The sequence below is a fragment of the Sciurus carolinensis genome, chromosome 6 (genome assembly GCF_902686445.1).
Source record: "Sciurus carolinensis chromosome 6, mSciCar1.2, whole genome shotgun sequence".
Classification (NCBI taxonomy): Eukaryota; Metazoa; Chordata; class Mammalia; order Rodentia; family Sciuridae; genus Sciurus; species Sciurus carolinensis.
Genome location: NC_062218.1, coordinates 33,603,932 through 33,623,566, shown reverse-complemented (window position 1 = coordinate 33,623,566; position 19,635 = coordinate 33,603,932). Strand labels below are relative to the sequence as shown.

Genomic DNA, 19,635 nt, shown 5'->3' with positions numbered 1-19,635 from the left:
ACTTAGAATATACAGACAGTGGGTTGAATCCTAAGGAAGCAATGTTCCTAATTTATCTTCCTGGTGATGCTCCTTTTCTTTTCTTTTTTAAACTTTTACTTACTTTACAAAAACATACATAAACAACAGGACATTTAAACGGTATAGAGGAGCAAATAAGCAAAAACTGCAAAATGCAATCACAACTGAAGGGAAAAATAAAATGACATTTTAAATATTTAAAAATACATATCTTTGCAGACATTTTCTACTTGCAGGCACGTATAAAACATTTTCTAATGTATACTGTTTTATATGTATTTAAACATTTATAAAAACAGTAAATTTATAATCTCTTGTGATTTAATATCATGAACTATCAACACACTAGATCCATATCATCATTTTAAATGACTGCCATACTTTACACAATTTCTACCTTTGGTCATTTGTTTCTAATTGTTCACTACTGTTAATAACTGCAGTAAGTATCTTCAATATTGTTTGCTTCTTTGTCTCTTTTTTAAGCACGAAGAGCATTAAAACAGAGAAGGAATTCAGGGCTTTTACTCATCCAACAGCTATTTATTGAACCACTATTTGTGCTGGTCATGGTATTAAGTAGGAGCAGGGAAGAGGTGGACAAGGCAAGCTCTCCATTTTCAATTAACTTTCAGTCTCCTGGAAAATAGGAAGAATTGAGGAATAGGAGGCAACAAATGCTCACCCTCGCCTTAAAGTAAATGTAGTTTAAGTGAAAGTTGTCGGGGTGCGACCCAGGTGTCTATCTACTAATTAAACCGGCTCTAGAATTAAAATCCCTACCATTAATAACTGTTAGGCTTCCGTATAGGAAATGTTCACCCACAACATCTACGTTGGCCACTTCTGTAGGAGCGCAGACAGAAGACGCAGACACGGCCCGGCAACCTCTTGGTTCCAGGCTCAGAGGAAACCCTCTCCCGAGGCCTCCTGGCGCTGGCGCGCGCGGGGAGCAATCGGCGCCGGGAACGGCCGCGCTGCTCTCCCGGCTGCTTCACCCCCTTCTCGCCTTTCATGACAGGCGGTCAAAAACAATACCCCCCATCCAACCCCTTCCACTTGGAGAAGGCTCCTGGCTGAGGGTGGCTTTGTCGATGAAGTGCAAGGCTGCTTAGCACAGTGGTCAGAGCGTGGGTGGAAAACAAACTTTGTTACGTGTTAACTTGGTTGGAGCAAAACGATTCTGGGAAGGGATTTAAGTAAGACTAAAACTGTGCGCGGCAATGTCTATAAAAATCGTTTCCAATAATGAAAAATGAAGAGCGGTCGTCTCTTGCAGGGCTCGAAAGCAAACCCGAGACTGTGGCAGGACGGTTTCAGCAGGTGGCCAGCCGCCCGCATCCCGGACTCCTCCACCCCAGCTACGTTCGGACTGCGGATTCCGCGGCGGCTGGAGGGGAAGCATCTTCCACGATGCACACACTCATCAATGGGATTTCCTTAGTGGAAAATGTTCTCTGCCCGCAGGCGTGTGCCGGGACCGCCGGGTAGGCGCCGCAAGCCGCTTCCAGTGGGCGTCACACTCCCTCCGCACCCTTCGGGGTGCGGGCACCGCCGCCGCCCGCCGCCCGCCGCCCGCCGCCTGCCGCCGCCGAGGGGCGGGGGAGATGCCGCGGGGGGCGGGCGCGGCGCGCAGGGAGGGGAAGGGGTTCTCGCGCGATTGGGCGAGGTTTCCGGTGTTGTGACTGAAACCCGTCAATATGGCGGCGATCGGCCGCGGCCGCTCTCTGAAGAACCTCCGAATACGAGGTAAGCCTGCTGCAGCCCTCACGCCCCACCACCCGGCGCCCGCCACCCTTGGCGCTTGCCTTCCCCAGGCTCTGGGTGGGGGAAGCGAGCCGGGGCGCTGGCCGGAGCCAGGGCAGCCGCCGCTGGCCTGCGAGCGAATCCTAATTGGGGCTGTGTGTCTGTTTCGCGCAGGGCGGAATGACAGCGGCGAGGAGAACGTCCCGCTGGATCTGACCCGAGGTAACGCGGGGCGCCGCGGGCGGCGGCGAGGGCGCGTTCCTGGGGAGGAGCCGGGGCTGGGGGCCGGGGGCAGGAGGCAGGGGCGGGCCCCGCACGGGACCGGCGGGGGAGCAGGGGGCAGAGCCCGAGCCCCGCCTGCCGGCCCGCGGGAGCCGAGCCCGGGCTGCCTCACCGGACCCATCCCCCTTTCCCGGTGCCCACTTGGCTCGCCCGAGCCCTTCTCCGGGTCTTGGGTGTCGAGGAGCACGGAGCGGAACTCGGCGAGCCGGCGACCCCTCTGGGTTCCGCGGACCCCCGGGAGCGTTCACCTATCCCGGAGCTCGTGTACCGAACCCTGGGGCGGCGGGAGGGAGGTAGAGGTTGTTGTTTAGGTTGCTAAAGGGTGTTTGTGGGAACAGCGACCACATCCTGCCTTCCCCGTTCCCCGGAGGAGATGCCGGACCTGCGTGGTTCTTACTGACTGCGTGTGACTTCTTTTTTCTTTGCCCACCGTCCCGTGGGGACCTTCAGCATTGATAACTCGATAGTGAAAACCGGTCATTACTGCTAAGTGTGTGTTTTACTCTGTATTTCCCTCTCGCTTCCCTTTCCTGGGCCGCTGGTTTGTAGTTGGCAAAAGACCGCCCACTCACCCTGCTGCAGGTTCATTGTTTACCTTCTGCAGTGGAGATGGGTTTGTTTACACCTTCCGAGCAGAGTAAACCCGGGTTATATTTTTAAGGCCCGAATCCAACTACGTCTTTTTCCGTCAGTCACCGTACTGGAGTTTTTTCGACAGTGACTTGATGAAGAATTTGTAGTTGCATGCAAAATTCTTTTCTCTTTCATGATAAGCAGGATTTGGTCTACTGATTCCAACGGTCATATTTCACACCGGCTATAGCTTGGAGTGTAATCTGGTTCATTTTACAGAATCAGTTTCTTTTTGCGATCTGTGGAACACCTTAGGAAGTTTTTTAAAAAAAGGTCGTTGTAAACATTCCATGAGATCAGTTTATACCCCGTGTTGTATCAATGCAATGAGTGTTATTACAGTGTTTGTTAGACATGGGTTCATTGTTGAGGCCCATCTCTGTATTGAAAGCATTCTAATTTATTTTGTATATCATAATGTAAGCTTACTGGTATATAACAGGCCAGTTTTCATTTACTACAAGAGTACATTTTTGCAACTTAATATTTTATTCTGAAAATTTGGGGACTTGGCTTTAGTGGAACCAGATCCTTTTAAAGGCAGAAGAGTTTTTTTAATTGCAGTATAGTAGGGCATTAAGTACTGGAAATGGCAACTAAGTAGATCACCAGTGCATTAATTTGGAACATTTTTTTCAGCAGATAGATTTTGAGAATCAGTAAAGAAAAATGTGAAGTTTGTGATTTTTGTGCAAGTTTGTAAACTGTATAACACATGTATGAAAAAGTTATATAAAGTAGATTTTCTAGTAAACTTTCTTATAAAATAAAAATAATTCCTTATAGACTTGAAATTTGGCATTTCAGTTCTCTAAGAAATATAGTTTATTAGTGATCCAATTTATATGCAAGCATGTGTTTCAGATGGAGGCAAAAAAAAATAGGTAAACTTGAGACTAGTTTCTACCTTAAAAACCTTGGATATGGTGCTGGAAGTAAATTATAGTTGCACATTGAGTTGAGTTTGTTGAGTGATTTCTCTGGTTAGTGTCAAAATTTTGGGTTGTAGATGAGCTTGTATACAAGATTGATTGATACCTATGGTTTATTCCCCTTTTACTCAAGAACACAGATAACACCAAATATTTACTGCTTAAAGTGCTACATTGGCTGACAGTAAACACCTGACTATGACCATAGGTGTTTCCAGGATTATATATAAAGTGTAGAAAATGCTATTTTTTCTTGCCCTAACAAAATGTACTTCAGTTTTGAACAATATATACATAGCCAATTGAAACTGATCTCAAAAGCTGGATACAACCAAGAATGAGAGGTTACATGAGAACTGAATTCTAAATTATAAGGAAGTTTAGAATAAAAAAGTAATCTGAGTTAGTCATTATATAGTGACACTATTGTTTAGAGAAACTGTTATTCTGACAAACATTTCATTGTTCAAAGGCTTGTGGATCTAATGTGAAAGTTCATGAGGAATTAAACTGTAGTAATCATTTAAGAACTGTGAGGAGCCCTGGGTTGCAGCTGAAGGGCAGCTGTTTACGTATTGGATTACAGTATGTAAAAATATAAAGTTTGGGCAACCAAAATTTTTGTTTAATACTAAGGTTAGTGTTTGCTCTTACTCTAATTTTTTTTCTGTAATTTTCAAGAAATTAATTGAGTAGATATTCAATAGAGTTCATTATAGAGACTAGGGTTATTGTAATCTCCAAAGCAGCCATCAGTGTGTAGTGAAGAGAGAGCTAACTATAAAGTCAAATAGTTCTGGGTTGTGATCTCAACTGTCTCTTTTAACAGCAACCAAGACAGTAAACATTTTTATTCTTACTAAAGGAAAGGTAAAGGGATTAGATTATCAAAACTATAAAGCTCAGTAGTACTTTTAATAAATTTTATTCCAATAATTATATTTGAATACAGGTTTGTTCCTGTTCTGGGAATTCACTTTGCATTGTAAGAGGGGCTTACCCAGGAATAACACTGTGTCTATTCAAGTTAGAGTTCAGTTTGAGGGTGATTTGGGGCAAGTTACTTGACCTTGCTTAACCTCTGGTTTCCTTATCTTGAAAAAAAGCCATTACTTCAAAGAGTTAGTAAAAATGTTAGAGGTAAATGAAGTAGTTCTTAAAGTATTCAGTATAGGATTTTATGCTTTGTGATATTTAATATTAGTTGCCTTCCTATATAGTAAAATCAGAATTCTTTAAATCACATTAAAATATTTCAAATGATTATTTTGATAATTATAAGTTTATTAACAAGGAATCACAGAATTCAGACTTACTTTTGAGACTTTCTATTGTATTGATAGCTGAAACAGAGTTTTGAACATAACAATAGAAAGCAAAACTTTCAATTTAAAAGTGATTACCAAAAAATAGAGATTACCAATAAATGAAGTCTAAATAAAGCACCTTCTGTTATATGCTCTTAAGATAGAGTATGATGTGTTCTTTTACAGGACCTCAGAATTTATCTCCCTGACTTTGGAAAATTTCTTTCTAATAATGACTTGACTAACTTTTCAAACTTCTTAGGACTCAGGAAAGTTCTAAGGGTTTTTTTGGGTTTCTTACTGGTGTTACTGCTGTACTTCTTACAGAGTTCCTCAATGAAGATTTGTTGATAGATTTAATTTTGACCTACTTTAGGAACTCATTACAGTGAATTTTATAGTCAGCTTTCTGGTACTTGTTGTTTTCAGTTTTGATCAGACACCTACTCTGTTTAATTTGTAAAATTCCCCAGTATTGGCTGTTAATATATTTAAATACTTTGTACATTTCATGCCAAAATATTATTTGAAACCCACATGCTTCTGTTAGCTACTTCCACAGAGGGGATAGACTTTTCCCCCCAGTTTCTACAGTAGTGCATCTTTTCCTGACATTGAACTCTCACTTGAAAAAAGTCAGTGTTATTCCTGGGTAAGCCCCTCTTGTTATAGTGTTCAAAGTGAATTCCCAGAACATAAACACTTATGTATTCAGACATAATTATTGCAATAAAATTTGTTCAAAGTACTGTTGAGTTTTATAGTTTTGACTTTCTAATCCCTCTACTTTTCCTCTAAAAGGAATAAAAATGTTTACTGACTTGGTTGTTTTTTAGTACCTAGAAGAATAGGAAAGTCATTCGAAATTATGTAGATTTGGACACTTAACTTTTTGTTTTCTGATTTCTTGCAGTTTCATTTATTAATTGCTTGCTTCAGTTAGACAAAACAAACATTGACTGAAAGCCTATTATATACTAGATGCTGAATTGAGTGCTGGAGGAATAAAATGAGAAAGGTTTTATCCCCTTTTGAAGAGTTTATTGGTACAGACATAAAGAAGTGTTCGGGTTATGGAACAATAAGTAATCGAACTATACAAGGAATAGAAGTAGCCCAGTAATAGCCAGAGAGAATGATTGACTGGTAAGTAAAGGATCAGAGAAGTCTTACAGAAATGACTGCATAAGAATAGTAATGGACAAAGTGGCTGTAGGGAATAAACCACACCTTTGTAAAGGGAAAGTTAGGAGATAGTGAAACTAGTTAGGGGGCTTCTAATATAATATTAAGAGACACTGGAGGACTGGACCGGGCTGAAACAAAATGAAATATGTGTTAGAGTGGAGGAATCAACTAATTTAATTTCTTTGGATTCCAGACTGATTTTGTAGTCCCTCTATACTGTGTAGCTAACTGCTTTCTTTCTTCTCTCCCCCAGTACTAGGGATTGAATTCAGGGGTGTTCTGCCACTGATTATATCCCCCGACCTTTTTCACAGGCTAACTGTGAACTTGCAGTCCTCCTGCTCCCTCCTCATTTCAGCCTCCTAAGTAACTGGAAATACACACTTGTACCAGCACACCTGGCTATTGTTTATTAAGAAGGTAGAGGCTGTCTAATGTGAATTCCGTACGCTTTTCTTCTCCTTATGCTTACCTTCTCTTTTCCTGAGTCAGATAATAAAGCATCTCTGTTACTAAGAGTAATTTTATGCTCTTGATACTGTTTCCTCTAAGATTCTTTGTAGAACTAAGATTTTTCTTTTATTTCCTTTCTTCCTTCCTGTTGGTTTAGTTATTTTCGTGTTCAGCAAGCATTTATTGTATCCTACGCTGGGCATGAGCTAAGGGTGGGAGATAAGCAATAAAGATTATGAAACAGTTATTTTTTTTTGTAGACACTGTAGACAGAATAGTTTATCCTTATTCCACAACTTTATATCTTAAGTGGTACAATTTCTTCTTACACAGATTTATTTTTTAATTTCCATAGTGCTTTTTTTGCACTTTCCACTTTTTTAACTGGTAGATTATAGTTGTGCATAATGATGGGATCTGTTGTTACATATCTGTACATGTTTACCTGTTTGCACACAGTGTAACGGAATTTGTTCAGCATCTTTCCCCCTCTCTCCACCTCCCTCTTTTTCCCCTGCTGCTGATGTCCCTTTGATTTTCATGAGATCCCTATGCCCCCACCACACCTTTCTCTTTTTTTTCCCTCTGTAGCTTTCACATAGGAGAGGAAATATACAACTCTTGACCTTATGTCAGCTTATTTCACTTAACATAATGTACTCTAGTTCCATACATTTTCCTGAAAATGACATAATTTCATTTTTCTTCACAACTGAATGAAACTCCATTGTATGTATATACCACATTTTCTTTATCCAGTCATCCATTGATAGATATCTAGGCTGGTTCCATGGTTTGGCTACTGTGAATTGTGCTTCTATAAACATGAATGTGCATGTATCACTGTAGTATGATGACTTTACTTCTTTAGGTTAAATACCAAGGAGTAGGATGGCTGGGTCATATGGTAATTCCATGCCTACCTAGTCTTTTGAGGAATCTCCATGCTGATTTCCATAGTGATCGTAATCATTTATAATCCCAACAGAGTGAAAATGTTTCTTTTATCCACATCCTCTTCAGCATTTATTATTATCTGTATTCTTTTCTTAAATATTCTTTTTTAGTTGTAGATGGACACAGTGCCTTTATTTTTTATGTGGTGCTGAGGATTGAAGTCAGTGCATCATGTGAGCTAGGCAAGCGCTCACTCTATCACTGATCTACAACCCTAGCCCTATTATTTGTATTCTTGATGATTACCATTCTGACTGGTATGAGGTGAAATCTCAGTGTAGTTTTGATTTGCATTTCCTTAATTGCTAATGGTGTTGAATATGATTTCATTATTTGTTGGCCATTTGTATTTATTCTTTTGAGAAGCGTCTCATTCATTTGCCCATTTATTAGTTGGGTTATTGGATTTTTTGGCGTAAAGTTTTTTTGGGTTCTTTATATATTCTAGATATTAATATTCTGTCAAAAGAGTAGCTAGCAAAGGTATTTCATATTCTATAGGTTCTCTCCACATTCCTTGTTTCCTTTGCTGCGCAGAATGTTTTAATTTGATGCCATCCCATTTATTAACTCTTAGCATTATTCCCTGAGCTTTAGGGGTCTTATTGAGAAAGTCATTGCCTATGTCTATACATTTGAAGCGTTGAAACTTAGTTTTCTTCTAGGAGTTGCATAGTTTCTGGTCTAGTTTTTAAGTCTTTGCCAATTTTCAGAAGACAATCTTTCCTAGGAATTTTAATACAAACCACTAGAGTGTTACAAGCACAGCTCTCTCCCTATACTGAAAATACTTTCTAAAGGGATACTAATAATGTCTTGCAGAATTCATTGGCATTTTTAATTTCACATTCTACTGCTTGCATTAGTAATTTTGTGCCAGGCACTAAAATATATTATCTCACTTAATCTTCAACAACTATTTGAGAAATTCTGATCTCTTGTTTTTATAGTTGATAATATAAGCTTTGAAATATTGCAGGATTGAAACAGAAAGCTATAATTTAGCCAGAGTGCCCAGACTAGTTAATGACCTTTATGTGTCTGGTAATCATCTCAGAGTCATGGTGTGTTAAACTTTGTACCCCAGAGATTACCCACCTTTCACTTTTTTGGTACCACCAACATCTAGATTCCAGCTAGAGACTGTTCATTCTCTTAGTTATGTTCCTTCAATTTGTCTTTGGAATAGCTGTTGAATTCAATCTCTCCTATTCCCATTGTCCATTGGTCTAGTTCACATTCTCATTATCTCATTTGGGTGACAATAAAGTCTTGTAGCTCAGTGATAAGAGTAGTTCTTTACTTCCCGTGTGGATTATTTTGCTCTAATCCAGATTTTGTCTTTTTATTCCTTTAAATTAAAAGCAAAACAATAATAAAAACTTTCCACACATACACATATACATTTGTGCTTACAGAATGAAGTTCAAATTTCTTAGCTTGGCATTCAAGGCCTTTTATGATTTATTCTGTATTATTTTCTTCTGTACTACCTTAACCATACTAGTTAATATATCTGTCTCTGCATTGTTCATGTGTATAACATATTCCCTCCTGTCATTACACTCAGTGTTTCTCAAAGGGGATTGGGGAGAGTTTGCTAGTTTTAAGCACCAACCCTACATTCCTGCTCTTTCCCCTTGGAAACTATGCTCCTAGAGAATAATTGCTTTAGTCAAAGAAAATGCTATTCTTAAACACAGCATGCAGTTTCATATTTACTTGACCTTGCATAGGTTTTTGTTTTATTTTTTGCATTTCCAGTACTCTCAATATAATTCTTTAAGGTCAAGGTTACATGTCATTTCTGGGAATCCTTCGTTATCCCTGTTGGAATTTATCTCTTCCTCTTCTACTTTTCCATGTTATTATCCTTTCTAAACAGTACTTACCATTGTTTTAGTTTTTTGTCCAGGTTTTTGCCCTTCGTTAGATCTGAAGCTTCTTGAGGACAGCAGTTCTCTTTTGCTAAGTTTTAACTATCCACTGTCCCCACTAGCCTCTATTATATAATAATCACTGAAATTTTGGGGTTTTTTTGTTTGTTTGTTTTGTTTTTCCTCCCAGTGTTGGAGATTCAAAGCAGGACCTTCATGGGCAGGTGCTATATTACTGAGCTACATCTCCAGCCTCTGAAGTATTTTTTGAAAGGAAAAAAAATGGAAAAAGAGATGAGAAAAGGAATAGTAGTTTTAAGTGGAGAAGAGAGTAAGAAAGCACTTAAAGTTTGCAGTCCCGAGGAACAATGAAATTGATGGTGCCATAATATAAAGAAGTCATTGTTTTTTTTTGTTTTTTTTTTTTTTACATAAAATTTGATCACTGACAGAATGTTTAATGATATTAAAGAATTAGTTTTATTTTAATATCATTAATGCTATATTAACACTAACATTATAAAATATAACAAGTATACTATTAATAGATATAATATAGCATGTAATAATGGTATTGTGACTATGTTAAGAAGTCTTTCTTTAGTGATCCTGAAGCATTCACAATTAATATTTTGTCTCAAAAAATAAAAATAAAACAAAACAAAAACAAAAACAAAAAAAAAAAAAAGAAGTCATTGTGGGAGAGATGATAATGAGTCCAGCTTTGTATTTCAAATTTAGGTGATTAATGTTGACAGAAATATGTAAGAGGTAGGAGCAAATACTGGACTGGGGGCTTAATAGTTTTTCTGATTTGTGATCTGAGTATTGTCTGCATCAGGTGTTGTGAAATATTAAGTGGAGACTTAGTATTTTGGTGCTGGAGATTGAATCTAGGACCTTATACATTCTCAGCAAGTATCTTACTATTGAGCTTGACCCCCAGCTCCTAATTGGAGAAATAGTTAAAAATTTGAGTGTTTAAGGATAAGATAATGTGGGTTTATGTCAGAGTAATGAACAAGAAAGGGACCAACAGAATAAAAAAAAAAAAAAATGAGGACAAGAAAAAAACTTTTAAGTTGAAGGTGCCATGACTGTAGTATTGAAGTTGGTGTCTGAAGAACTCAGTTCAATTCTTTGTTAACCTCTCTGGACTTCAGTTTTCTCACTTCTAAAATGCGTATTTTATATTTACAGTACTTTCATCTTCAGTCTTTGTGATTCTCAGATATTAACATGGGATATTGAAAGATTAAAAAGAAAGCATTAATCATTTATGACTTTGTTAAGTCACTCTCAAAAGTATTCCTTTTTTTTTTTTTTTTTATCCCCACTATTAAGAATTTGGATTTGTAGTGATTTTCTTAATGTCAACCAGTTTTTTTTTTCCTCTAGTACTAGGAATTGAACGCAGGGCCTCCAGCATGCTAGGTAAGTTCTCCCCCACTGAACTATACCCCTGCCCTTTTAAAAATCTTATTTTGAGGTAGGGTTTCTCTAAGTTGCCCAAGCTTGATCTTGTGATCCTCCTGCCTCAACCTCCCAAGTAGGTGGCATTATAGGTATGTGTCGCCATGCTTGACCAACCAGTATATTTTTGATGAGTATATTGTCACACTGGATAGTGCTGTTGTGTTGTGGAAGGCTTGACTCTGCTATTAAGGACCTTTTATTGTCATTAGTACATTGCCATATCAGTGCACTGTGTAAGACAGAAGGATTTGGAATATCTGCCAATTACCTCTATAAAGGAGTCAAAGAGCTTGAAGAATTCAGGGGAAAAGAATGGGAGATATGAAGACAATAGACCAAGAAGGAAGACTTCATAGAAATGAAATAAGAACACCTATAAGACTTTTGCATAAAAAGGTAACATTTAAATAGGTGAAGCTTTGGGCCAAGGTTTTAAAAATCACAACTTATTGTTGAATATAAAAATTCCTGGCATATTATTTAGTATATCATGATAATGTTGAGAAAAGTTGGTAGTAAATTTTTTCCTTTTATCTCTTAACCATTAAAGACTGATTATATTTTAAACTTAGGCTTTTCTGACCTTTGCAGATAGTGCTGAACTGGATTGGGAGATATGAGGCATACTATGAAATAATTGTATACTTGTGACTATGAGTATGTATATGCTTACATTCCAAACCATAGCATACATTATTTTTTTCTTCTGTTATTTTATAGTACATCTCTTTCCCCTTCATTAATATGGCTAATATAGGGTAGTATTCATGTTCAAGAGGCTCTGTAAATTTATCAAACTTCTTTCTAAATGTATGTAGTCTGTAAATAGAGAGTATAATGAGATGGCAGTGTTTTTGTTATTTTCTACACTAAAATGACTATTTTCTGATCTCAAAATGTGACCATGTGATGAGATAGAATATTTGAAATGAAGATCATAAAAAATGCAGAATGTTTCATTGCCAAATCCAGACACCCTACCAAACCCTCTAGTGATTTGAGTAAATGATAAATAATATTGGGGGAAATTATTGCTATATTAGGGAAACAATAATACTTGAATTTCCACTTGCAGGAGTTTTAATAGTCTTGCTATGATTTCAGTGTAATTTCACGAGTTACTCATAATAAAGAAAGTGAAGAGAAACAGAAACTGTAAACAAAGAAGATTGCCAAGTAATTTACTTACTAAGATGGAACAGCTTGCCAGATAATAAGTGTATTTAACTGTTTTAGATGTGTGCACATACATATTTTTATCAGTAGTTTCATACTTCTAGAAATCACATCTTAAAATAGTAGTGCTAATTATTTCCATGCTCATCCTTCATATACTAAAACTTTTTAATTGCCCTGTTTTTTTCCACTCATAATTCTATAATACACTCTGATATCTGATATTCACCACACTACTATTTACCAGCTCCCTCTCTATAGGTGGGAGTGAAAGCAAGAAAGAGGAAGGGAAGGAGGTGGGGTGGAGAAAGGAAGGGAGTGAGAAAAGAGGGAGAGTAGGAAGAACAGAGGGAGTTAGAGGAGGGTGGAAGGGCTGAAGAGGAAGGAAGGGAGAAAGGAAGAAAAAATAGAGAAGGAAAAACTGAGCATAGTATTACAGGGAGAAAGACTCCGGTGGTTGGAAACACATTTTCAGATAGTGTTAAATGCTTAATAGTAGGGTCTATGGTATTTTTTGTATTTATCACCAAATGATAACTGGAATGTGTGGAACTTTAAGTTATAGATGAGAATTTTATAATTATATCCATCTCATATGATATTAATATAAAATAATGATGGTATGTTTGAATACTATTTCCTGCCTTGTTTAGAATGATTTGTGATTTTTATTACAATGCACTATAGTTTCTAGTGTTATTTTAAATAACATGACTTGGTATAATGCAAGTCACATTAATTCTTATGTAAGATTTCATAAGTCCTATAAGAATAATTCTTACATAAAATTTTATAGCTATTTTTAGTAGATTAAATTTCAGATTATAATGCCATTAAATGTTTACATCATTTAAATGCTTAAAAAAGAACCTTAAAATTGTCTTTTTCCTTTCTCATGGGAGAATTCAGTGAACATGCAAATTCTGTTATTTTCCATAGCAAAAAGGAAGAAGTTATTTAAAAAATGCTGGTAGTTTTTCAAAGAGAAATAAAAAGGAGATGAATAAGAGTTTGGGATAAAACTGGGCAGTTGCTTGTGTTATTGTTTCTTCTAATTTTGTTTTTTATTTTAAAATTTGTTATCGGCCTTGATTTTTGAGTCCTAGGAAGACTTTTTCACAAATATCAGTAATTCCTTCTATATTGTAAAAGTTCCACAGAAAAATAGTGTAATTATCATTAAAAAAAAATTCTTGTTTTATTTTTTATTTTTATTTTTATTTTTATTTTTTTAACTAAGAATTGAACCCAGGGGCACTTTACCATTGAGCTATATCCTCAGCCCTTTTTATATTTTATTTTACTTAATTATTTCTTTAAATTTATTTTATTATTATTTTAAATTTATTGTAATAAATATTAAATATTTTATTATTTTTAAAAATTTATTGTAATAAGATAATAAATTATTTTTTTAATTTATTGTAAACAAATGGGATACATCTTGTTTCTCTGTATGTGAAGTAAAGGCATACCATTTGTGTAATCATACATTTACTTAGGTAATGGTGTTTGATTCATTCTATTTCCCCCCCCCCACCTCTCCCACCCCTCTTTTCCCTCTATACAGTCCCTCCTTCCTCCATTCTTGCTTCCCTCCCACCCCTCATTATGTGTCATTCTCCGCTTATCAGTGAGATCATTTGTCCTTTGGTTTTTTGAAATTGGCTTATCTCACTTAGCATGATATTCTCCAGTTTCATCCATTTGCCTGCAAATGCCATAATTTTATTATTCTTTATGACTGAGTAATATTCCATTATATATATATATATATATATATATATATATATATATATATATATATACCACAGTTTCTTTATCCATTCATCAACTGAAGGGCATCTAGGTTGGTTCCACAATCTGGCTATTGTGAATTGAGTAGCTATGAACATTGATGTGGCTGTATCTCTAGTATGCTGATTTTAAGTCCTTTGGGTATAAACCAGGAGTGGGATAGCTGGGTCAAATGGTAGTTCCATTCCAAATTTTCTAAGGAATCTCCACACCGCTTTCCAGAGTGGCTGCACTAATTTGCAGCCCCACCAGCAATGTATGAATGTACCTTTTTCCCCACATCCTCGCCAACACCTGTTGTTGCTTGTATTCTTGATAATCACCATTCTAATTGGGGTGAGATGGAATCTTAGGGTTGTTTTGATTTGCATTTCTCTTATTACTAGAGATGTTGAACATTTTTTCATATATCTGTTGATTGCTTGTAGATGATCTGTGAAGTGTCTGCCCAGTTCCTTAGCCCATTTGTTGATTGGGTTATTTGTATTCTTGGTGTAGAGTTTTTTGAGTTCTTTATATGTTCTGGAAATTAGTACTCTATCTGAAGTATGATTGGCAAAGATTTTCTCCCATTCTGTAGGCTTTCTCTTTACATTGCTGATAGTTTCCTGCTGAGAGAAAGCTTCTCAGTTTGAATCTATCCCAGTTATTGATTCATGCTTTTATTTCTTGTGCTGTGGGAGTCCTGTTAAGGAAGTCTGATCCTAAGCCGACATGTTGAAGATTTGGACCTACTTTTTCTTCTATAAGATGCAGGGTCTCTGGTCTGATTCCGAGGTCTTTGATCCATTTTGAGTTGAGTTTTGTGCAGGGTGAGAGATAGGGGTTTAGTTTCATTCTGCTGCATATGGATTTCCAGTTTTCCCAGCACCATTTGTTGAAGAGGCTATCTTTTCTCCTTTGCATGTTTTTGGCACCTTTGTCTAGTATGAGAAAACTGTATTTATTTGGGTTTGTGTCTGTGTCCTTTATTCTGTACCATTGATCTACCTGTCTATTTTGGTGCCAGTACATGCCATTTTTCTTACTATTGCTTTGTAGTGTAGTTGAAGTTCTGGTATTTTTTTTTTTTTTCGCATAAATCTAAAGCATTTTTTTATTTATTTTTTTATTTTATTTTTTTTTTACGTTTACATAGGGTAATGATGTTTATTTTATTTTTCCCCTCCCCCCACCCCTCCCACCCCTCTTTTCCCTCTACACAGTCCTTCTTTCCTTCATTCTTACCGCTCTCCTTAGCCTAACTCTAAACCTAACCCTAAACCTAATGCTAGCCCCTCCCACCCCCCATTATATGTCCTCATCCGCTTATCAGTGAGATCATTCGTCCTTTAGTTTTTTGAGATTGGCTTATCTCACTTAGCATGATATTCTCCAATTTCGACCATTTGCCTACAAATGCCATAATTTTATCATTCTTCATTGCGGAGTAATATTCCATTGTATAAATATGCCACAGTTTCTTTATCCATTCATCAACTGAAGGGCATCTAGGTTGGTTCTACAATCTGGCTATGGTGAATTGAGCAGCAATGAACATTGATGTGGCTGTATCTCTGTAGTATGCTGATTTTAAGTCCTTTGGGTATAGGCCAAGGAGTGGGATAGCTGGGTCAAATGGTGTTTCCATTCCAAGCTTTCTGAGGAATCTCCACACTGCTTTCCAGAGTGGCTGCACTAATTTGCAACCCCACCAGCAATGCATGAGTGTTCCTTTTTCACCACATCCTCGCCAACACCTATTGTTGCTTGTATTCTTGATAATCGCCATTCTAATTGGGGTGAGATGAAATCTTAGGGTAGTTTTGATTTGCATTTCCCTTATTACTAGGGATGTTGAACATTTTTTCATATATCTGGTGATTACTTGTACATCTTCTTCTGTGAAGTGTCTGTTCATTTCCTTAGCCCATTTATTTATTGGATTATTTGTATTCTTCGTGTAGAGTTTTTTGAGTTCTTTATAGATTCTGGAAATGAGCGCTCTATCTGAGGTATGGTTGGCAAAGATATTCTCCCACTCTGTAGGCTCTCTCTTCACATTTCTGATAGTTTCCTTTGCTGAGAGAAAGCTTTTTAGTTTGAATCTATCCCAGTTGTTGATTCTTGCTTTTATTTCTTGTGCTATGGGAGTCCTGTTAAGGAAGTCTGATCCTAAGCCAACAAGTTGAAGATTTGGACCTACTTTTTCTTCTATAAGATGCAGGGTCTCTGGTCTGATTCCGAGGTCCTTGATCCATTTTGAGTTGAGTTTTGTGTAGGGTGAGAGATAGGGGTTTAATTTCATTCTATTGCATATGGTTTTCCAGTTTTCCCAGCACCATTTGTTGAAGAGGCTATCTTTTCTCCATTGCATTTTTCTCCTTTGTCTAGTATGAAAAAATTGTATTTATTTGGTTTTGTGTCCATGTCCTCTATTCTGTACCATTGATCTACCTGTCTATTTTGGTACCAATACCATGTCGTTTTTGTTACTATTGCTTTGTAGTAGAGTTGAAGATCTGGTATTGCAATACCCCCTGCTTCGCTCTTGCTACTGAGGATTGCTTTAGCTATTCTAGGTTTTTTATTCTTCCAGATGAATTTCATAATTGCTTGCTCTATTTCTGCAAGGTACATCATTGGGATTTTAATTGGAATTGCATTGAATCTGTATAGCACTTTGGGTAGTATAGCCATTTTGACGATATTAATTCTGCCTATCCAGGAACATGGGAGATCTTTCCATCTTCTAAGGTTTTCTTGAATTTCTTTCTTTAGTGTTCTGTAGTTCTCATTGTAGAGGTCTTTCACCTCTTTTGTGAGATTGATTCCCAAGTATTTTATTTTTTTCGATGCTATTGTGAATGGGGTAGTTTTCCTAATTTCTCTTTCTGAAGATTCATCACTTACGTATAAAAATGCATTGGATTTATGAGCATTGATCTTGTAACCTGCTACTTTAATGAATTCACTTATGAGTTCTAAAAGTTTTCTGGTGGAATTTCCAGGTTCCTCTAAATATATAATCATGTCATCAGCAAACAGGGATAGTTTGAGTTCTTCTTTTCCTATTCGTATCCCTTTAATTTCTTTGGTTTGTCTGATTGCTCTGGCTAGAGTCTCAAGGACGATGTTGAATAGAAGGTGAAAGAGGGCATCCCTGCCTTGTTCCAGTTTTTAGGGGGAACGCTTTCAGTTTTTCACCATTTAGAATGATATTAGCCATGGGCTTAGCGTAGATGGCCTTTATAATGTTAAGGAATGTTCCCACTACCCCAATTTTTTCTAGTGTTTTGAGCATGAAGGGGTGCTGTATTTTATCGAATGCTTTTTCTGCATCTATTGAAATAATCATGTGATTCTTAACCTTAAGTCTGTTGATATGGTGAATGACATTTATTGATTTCCGAATGTTGAACCAACCTTGCATCCCTGGGATAAAACCCACTTGATCGTGGTGCACTACCTTTTTAATATATATTTGTATGCGATTTGCTAAAATTTTGTTGAGAATTTTTGCGTCGATGTTCATTAAGGATATTGGTCTGAAATTTTCTTTCCTCGATGTGTCTCTGTCTGGTTTAGGTATCAGGGTGATATTGGCTTCATAGAACGAGTTTGGTAGGGTTCCCTCCTCTTCTATTTCATGGAGTAGTTTGAGGAGTATTGGAATGAGCTCTTCTTTAAAGGTTTTGTAGAACTTGGCTGAGAACCCATCTGGTCCTGGACTTTTCTTTGTTGGTAGGCTTTTGATGACCTCTTCTATTTCATTGCTTGAAATTGGTTTATTTAAGTTGTGTATGTCCTCCTCGTTCAGTTTAGGTAGTTCATATGTCTCTAGAAATTTGTTGATGTCTTCGAGGTTTTCTGTTTTGTTGGAGTATAGATTTTCGAATAGCTTCTAAGTATGTTTTGTATTTCACTCGTGTCTGTTGTGATGTTTCCTTGTACATTCCGAATTTTAGTAATTTGAGTTTTCTCCCTCTTTCTTTTTGTTAGTGTGGCTAAGGGTTTATCAATTTTATTTATTTTTTCAAAGAACCAACTATTTATTTTGTTAATTTTTCCGATTGTTTCTTTTGTTTCGATTTCGTTGATTTCGGCTCTGATTTAACTATTTCCTGTCTTCTACTACTTTTGGTATTGGTCTGCTCTTCTTTTTCTAGCGCTTTGAGCTGTAGTGTTAAGTCGTTTATTTGTTGATTTCTACTTCTTTTTTTGAATGCACCCCATGAAATAAATCTTCCTCTAAGTACTGCTTTCATAGTGTCCCAGAGATTTTGATATGATGTGTCTTTGTTCTCGTTTACTTCTAAGAATTTTTTTATTTCCCTCCTGATGTCTTCTGTTATCCATTCATCGTATAATAGTGTATTATTTAGTCTCCAGGTATTGGAGAAGTTTCTGTTTTTTATTCTGTCATTTATTTCTAATTTCAATCCATTATGATCTGATAGAGTACAAGGTAGTATCTCTATCTTCTTGTATTTGCTAACAGTAGCTTTGTGGCATAAAATATGGTCTATTTTAGAGAAGGATCCATGTGCTGCTGAGAAGAAAGTGTATTCGTTCTTTGTTGGATGGTATATTCTGTATATGTCTGTTAAGTCTAAATTGTTGATTGTGTTGTTGAGATCTATAGTTTCTTTATTCAATTTTTGTTTGGACGATCTATCCAGTGGTGAGAGAGGTGTGTTAAAATCGCCTAGTACTATTGTGTTGTGGTCTATTTGATTTCTGGAATTGAGAAGGATTTGTTTGACGTACGTGGATGAGCCAATGTTCGGGGCACAGATATTTATGATTGTTATGTCTTGCTGATTTATGCTTCCCTTAAGCAGCATGTAATCTCCTTCTTTATCCCTTCTGACTAGTTTTGGTTTGAAATCCACATTATCTGAAATGAGGATGGATACTCCAGCTTTTTTGCTGTGTCCGTGTGCATGGTATGTTTTTCCCCATCCTTTCACCTTTAGTCTATGGGTGTCTCTTTCTATGAGATGAGTCTCTTGCAGGCAGCATATTGTTGGATTTTTCTTTTTAATCCAATCTGCCAGTCTGTGTCTTTTGATTGATGAATTCAGGCCATTAACATTCAGGGTTATTATTGTGATATGATTTGTATTCCCAGTCAATTGACTCATATTTGTTTTTGACATGATTTGGTTTCTCCTTTATTTGGCTATTCCTTTAGGCTAGTGCCTCCTGTTGCTGATTTGCATCGTTGTTTTTCATCTCTTCCTCATGGAATATTTTGCTGAGAATGTTCTGTAATGCTGGCTTTCTTTTTGTAAATTCCTTTAGCTTTTGTTTCTCATGGAAGGATCTTATTTCATCGTCAAATTTGAAGGTAAGTTTTGCTGGGTAAAAGATTCTTGGTTGGCATCCGTTTTCTTTCAGGGCTTGGTATATGTTGTTCCAGGCCCTTCTAGCTTTTAGGGTCTGGATTGAAAAATCTGCTGATATTCTTATTGGTTTCCCCCTGAATGTAATTTGGTTCTTTTCTCTCGCGGCCTTTAAAATTCTGTCTTTATTTTGTATGTTAGGTATTTTCATAATAATGTGCCTTGGTGTGGGTCTGTTGTAATTTTGTATGTTTGGAGTTCTATAAGCCTCTTGTACTTAGTTTTCCATTTCATTCTTCAGATTTGGGAAATTTTCTGTTATTATTTCATTGAATAGATTGTTCATTCCTTTGGTTTGTTTCTCTAAGCTTTCCTCAATCCCAATAATTCTTAAATTTGGCCTTTTCATGATATCCCATAATTCTTGTAGATTCTGTTCATGCTTTCTTACCATCTTTTCTGT

The 19,635-nt window shown here is 36.9% G+C and overlaps 1 protein-coding gene across 1 annotated transcript in view; it reads left to right on the top strand.

The window, feature by feature from the left end:
• Positions 1 to 1,687: 1,687 nt before the first annotated feature.
• The window catches only part of Rictor (RPTOR independent companion of MTOR complex 2), a 126,080-nt gene continuing 108,132 nt past the window's right edge, over positions 1,688 to 19,635 (top strand). Inside the window, 2 exon segments of the mRNA XM_053743412.1 lie at positions 1,688 to 1,770; positions 1,942 to 1,989. Coding sequence (XP_053599387.1) covers positions 1,722 to 1,770; positions 1,942 to 1,989 — 97 coding nt within the window. The 5' untranslated portion in view covers positions 1,688 to 1,721.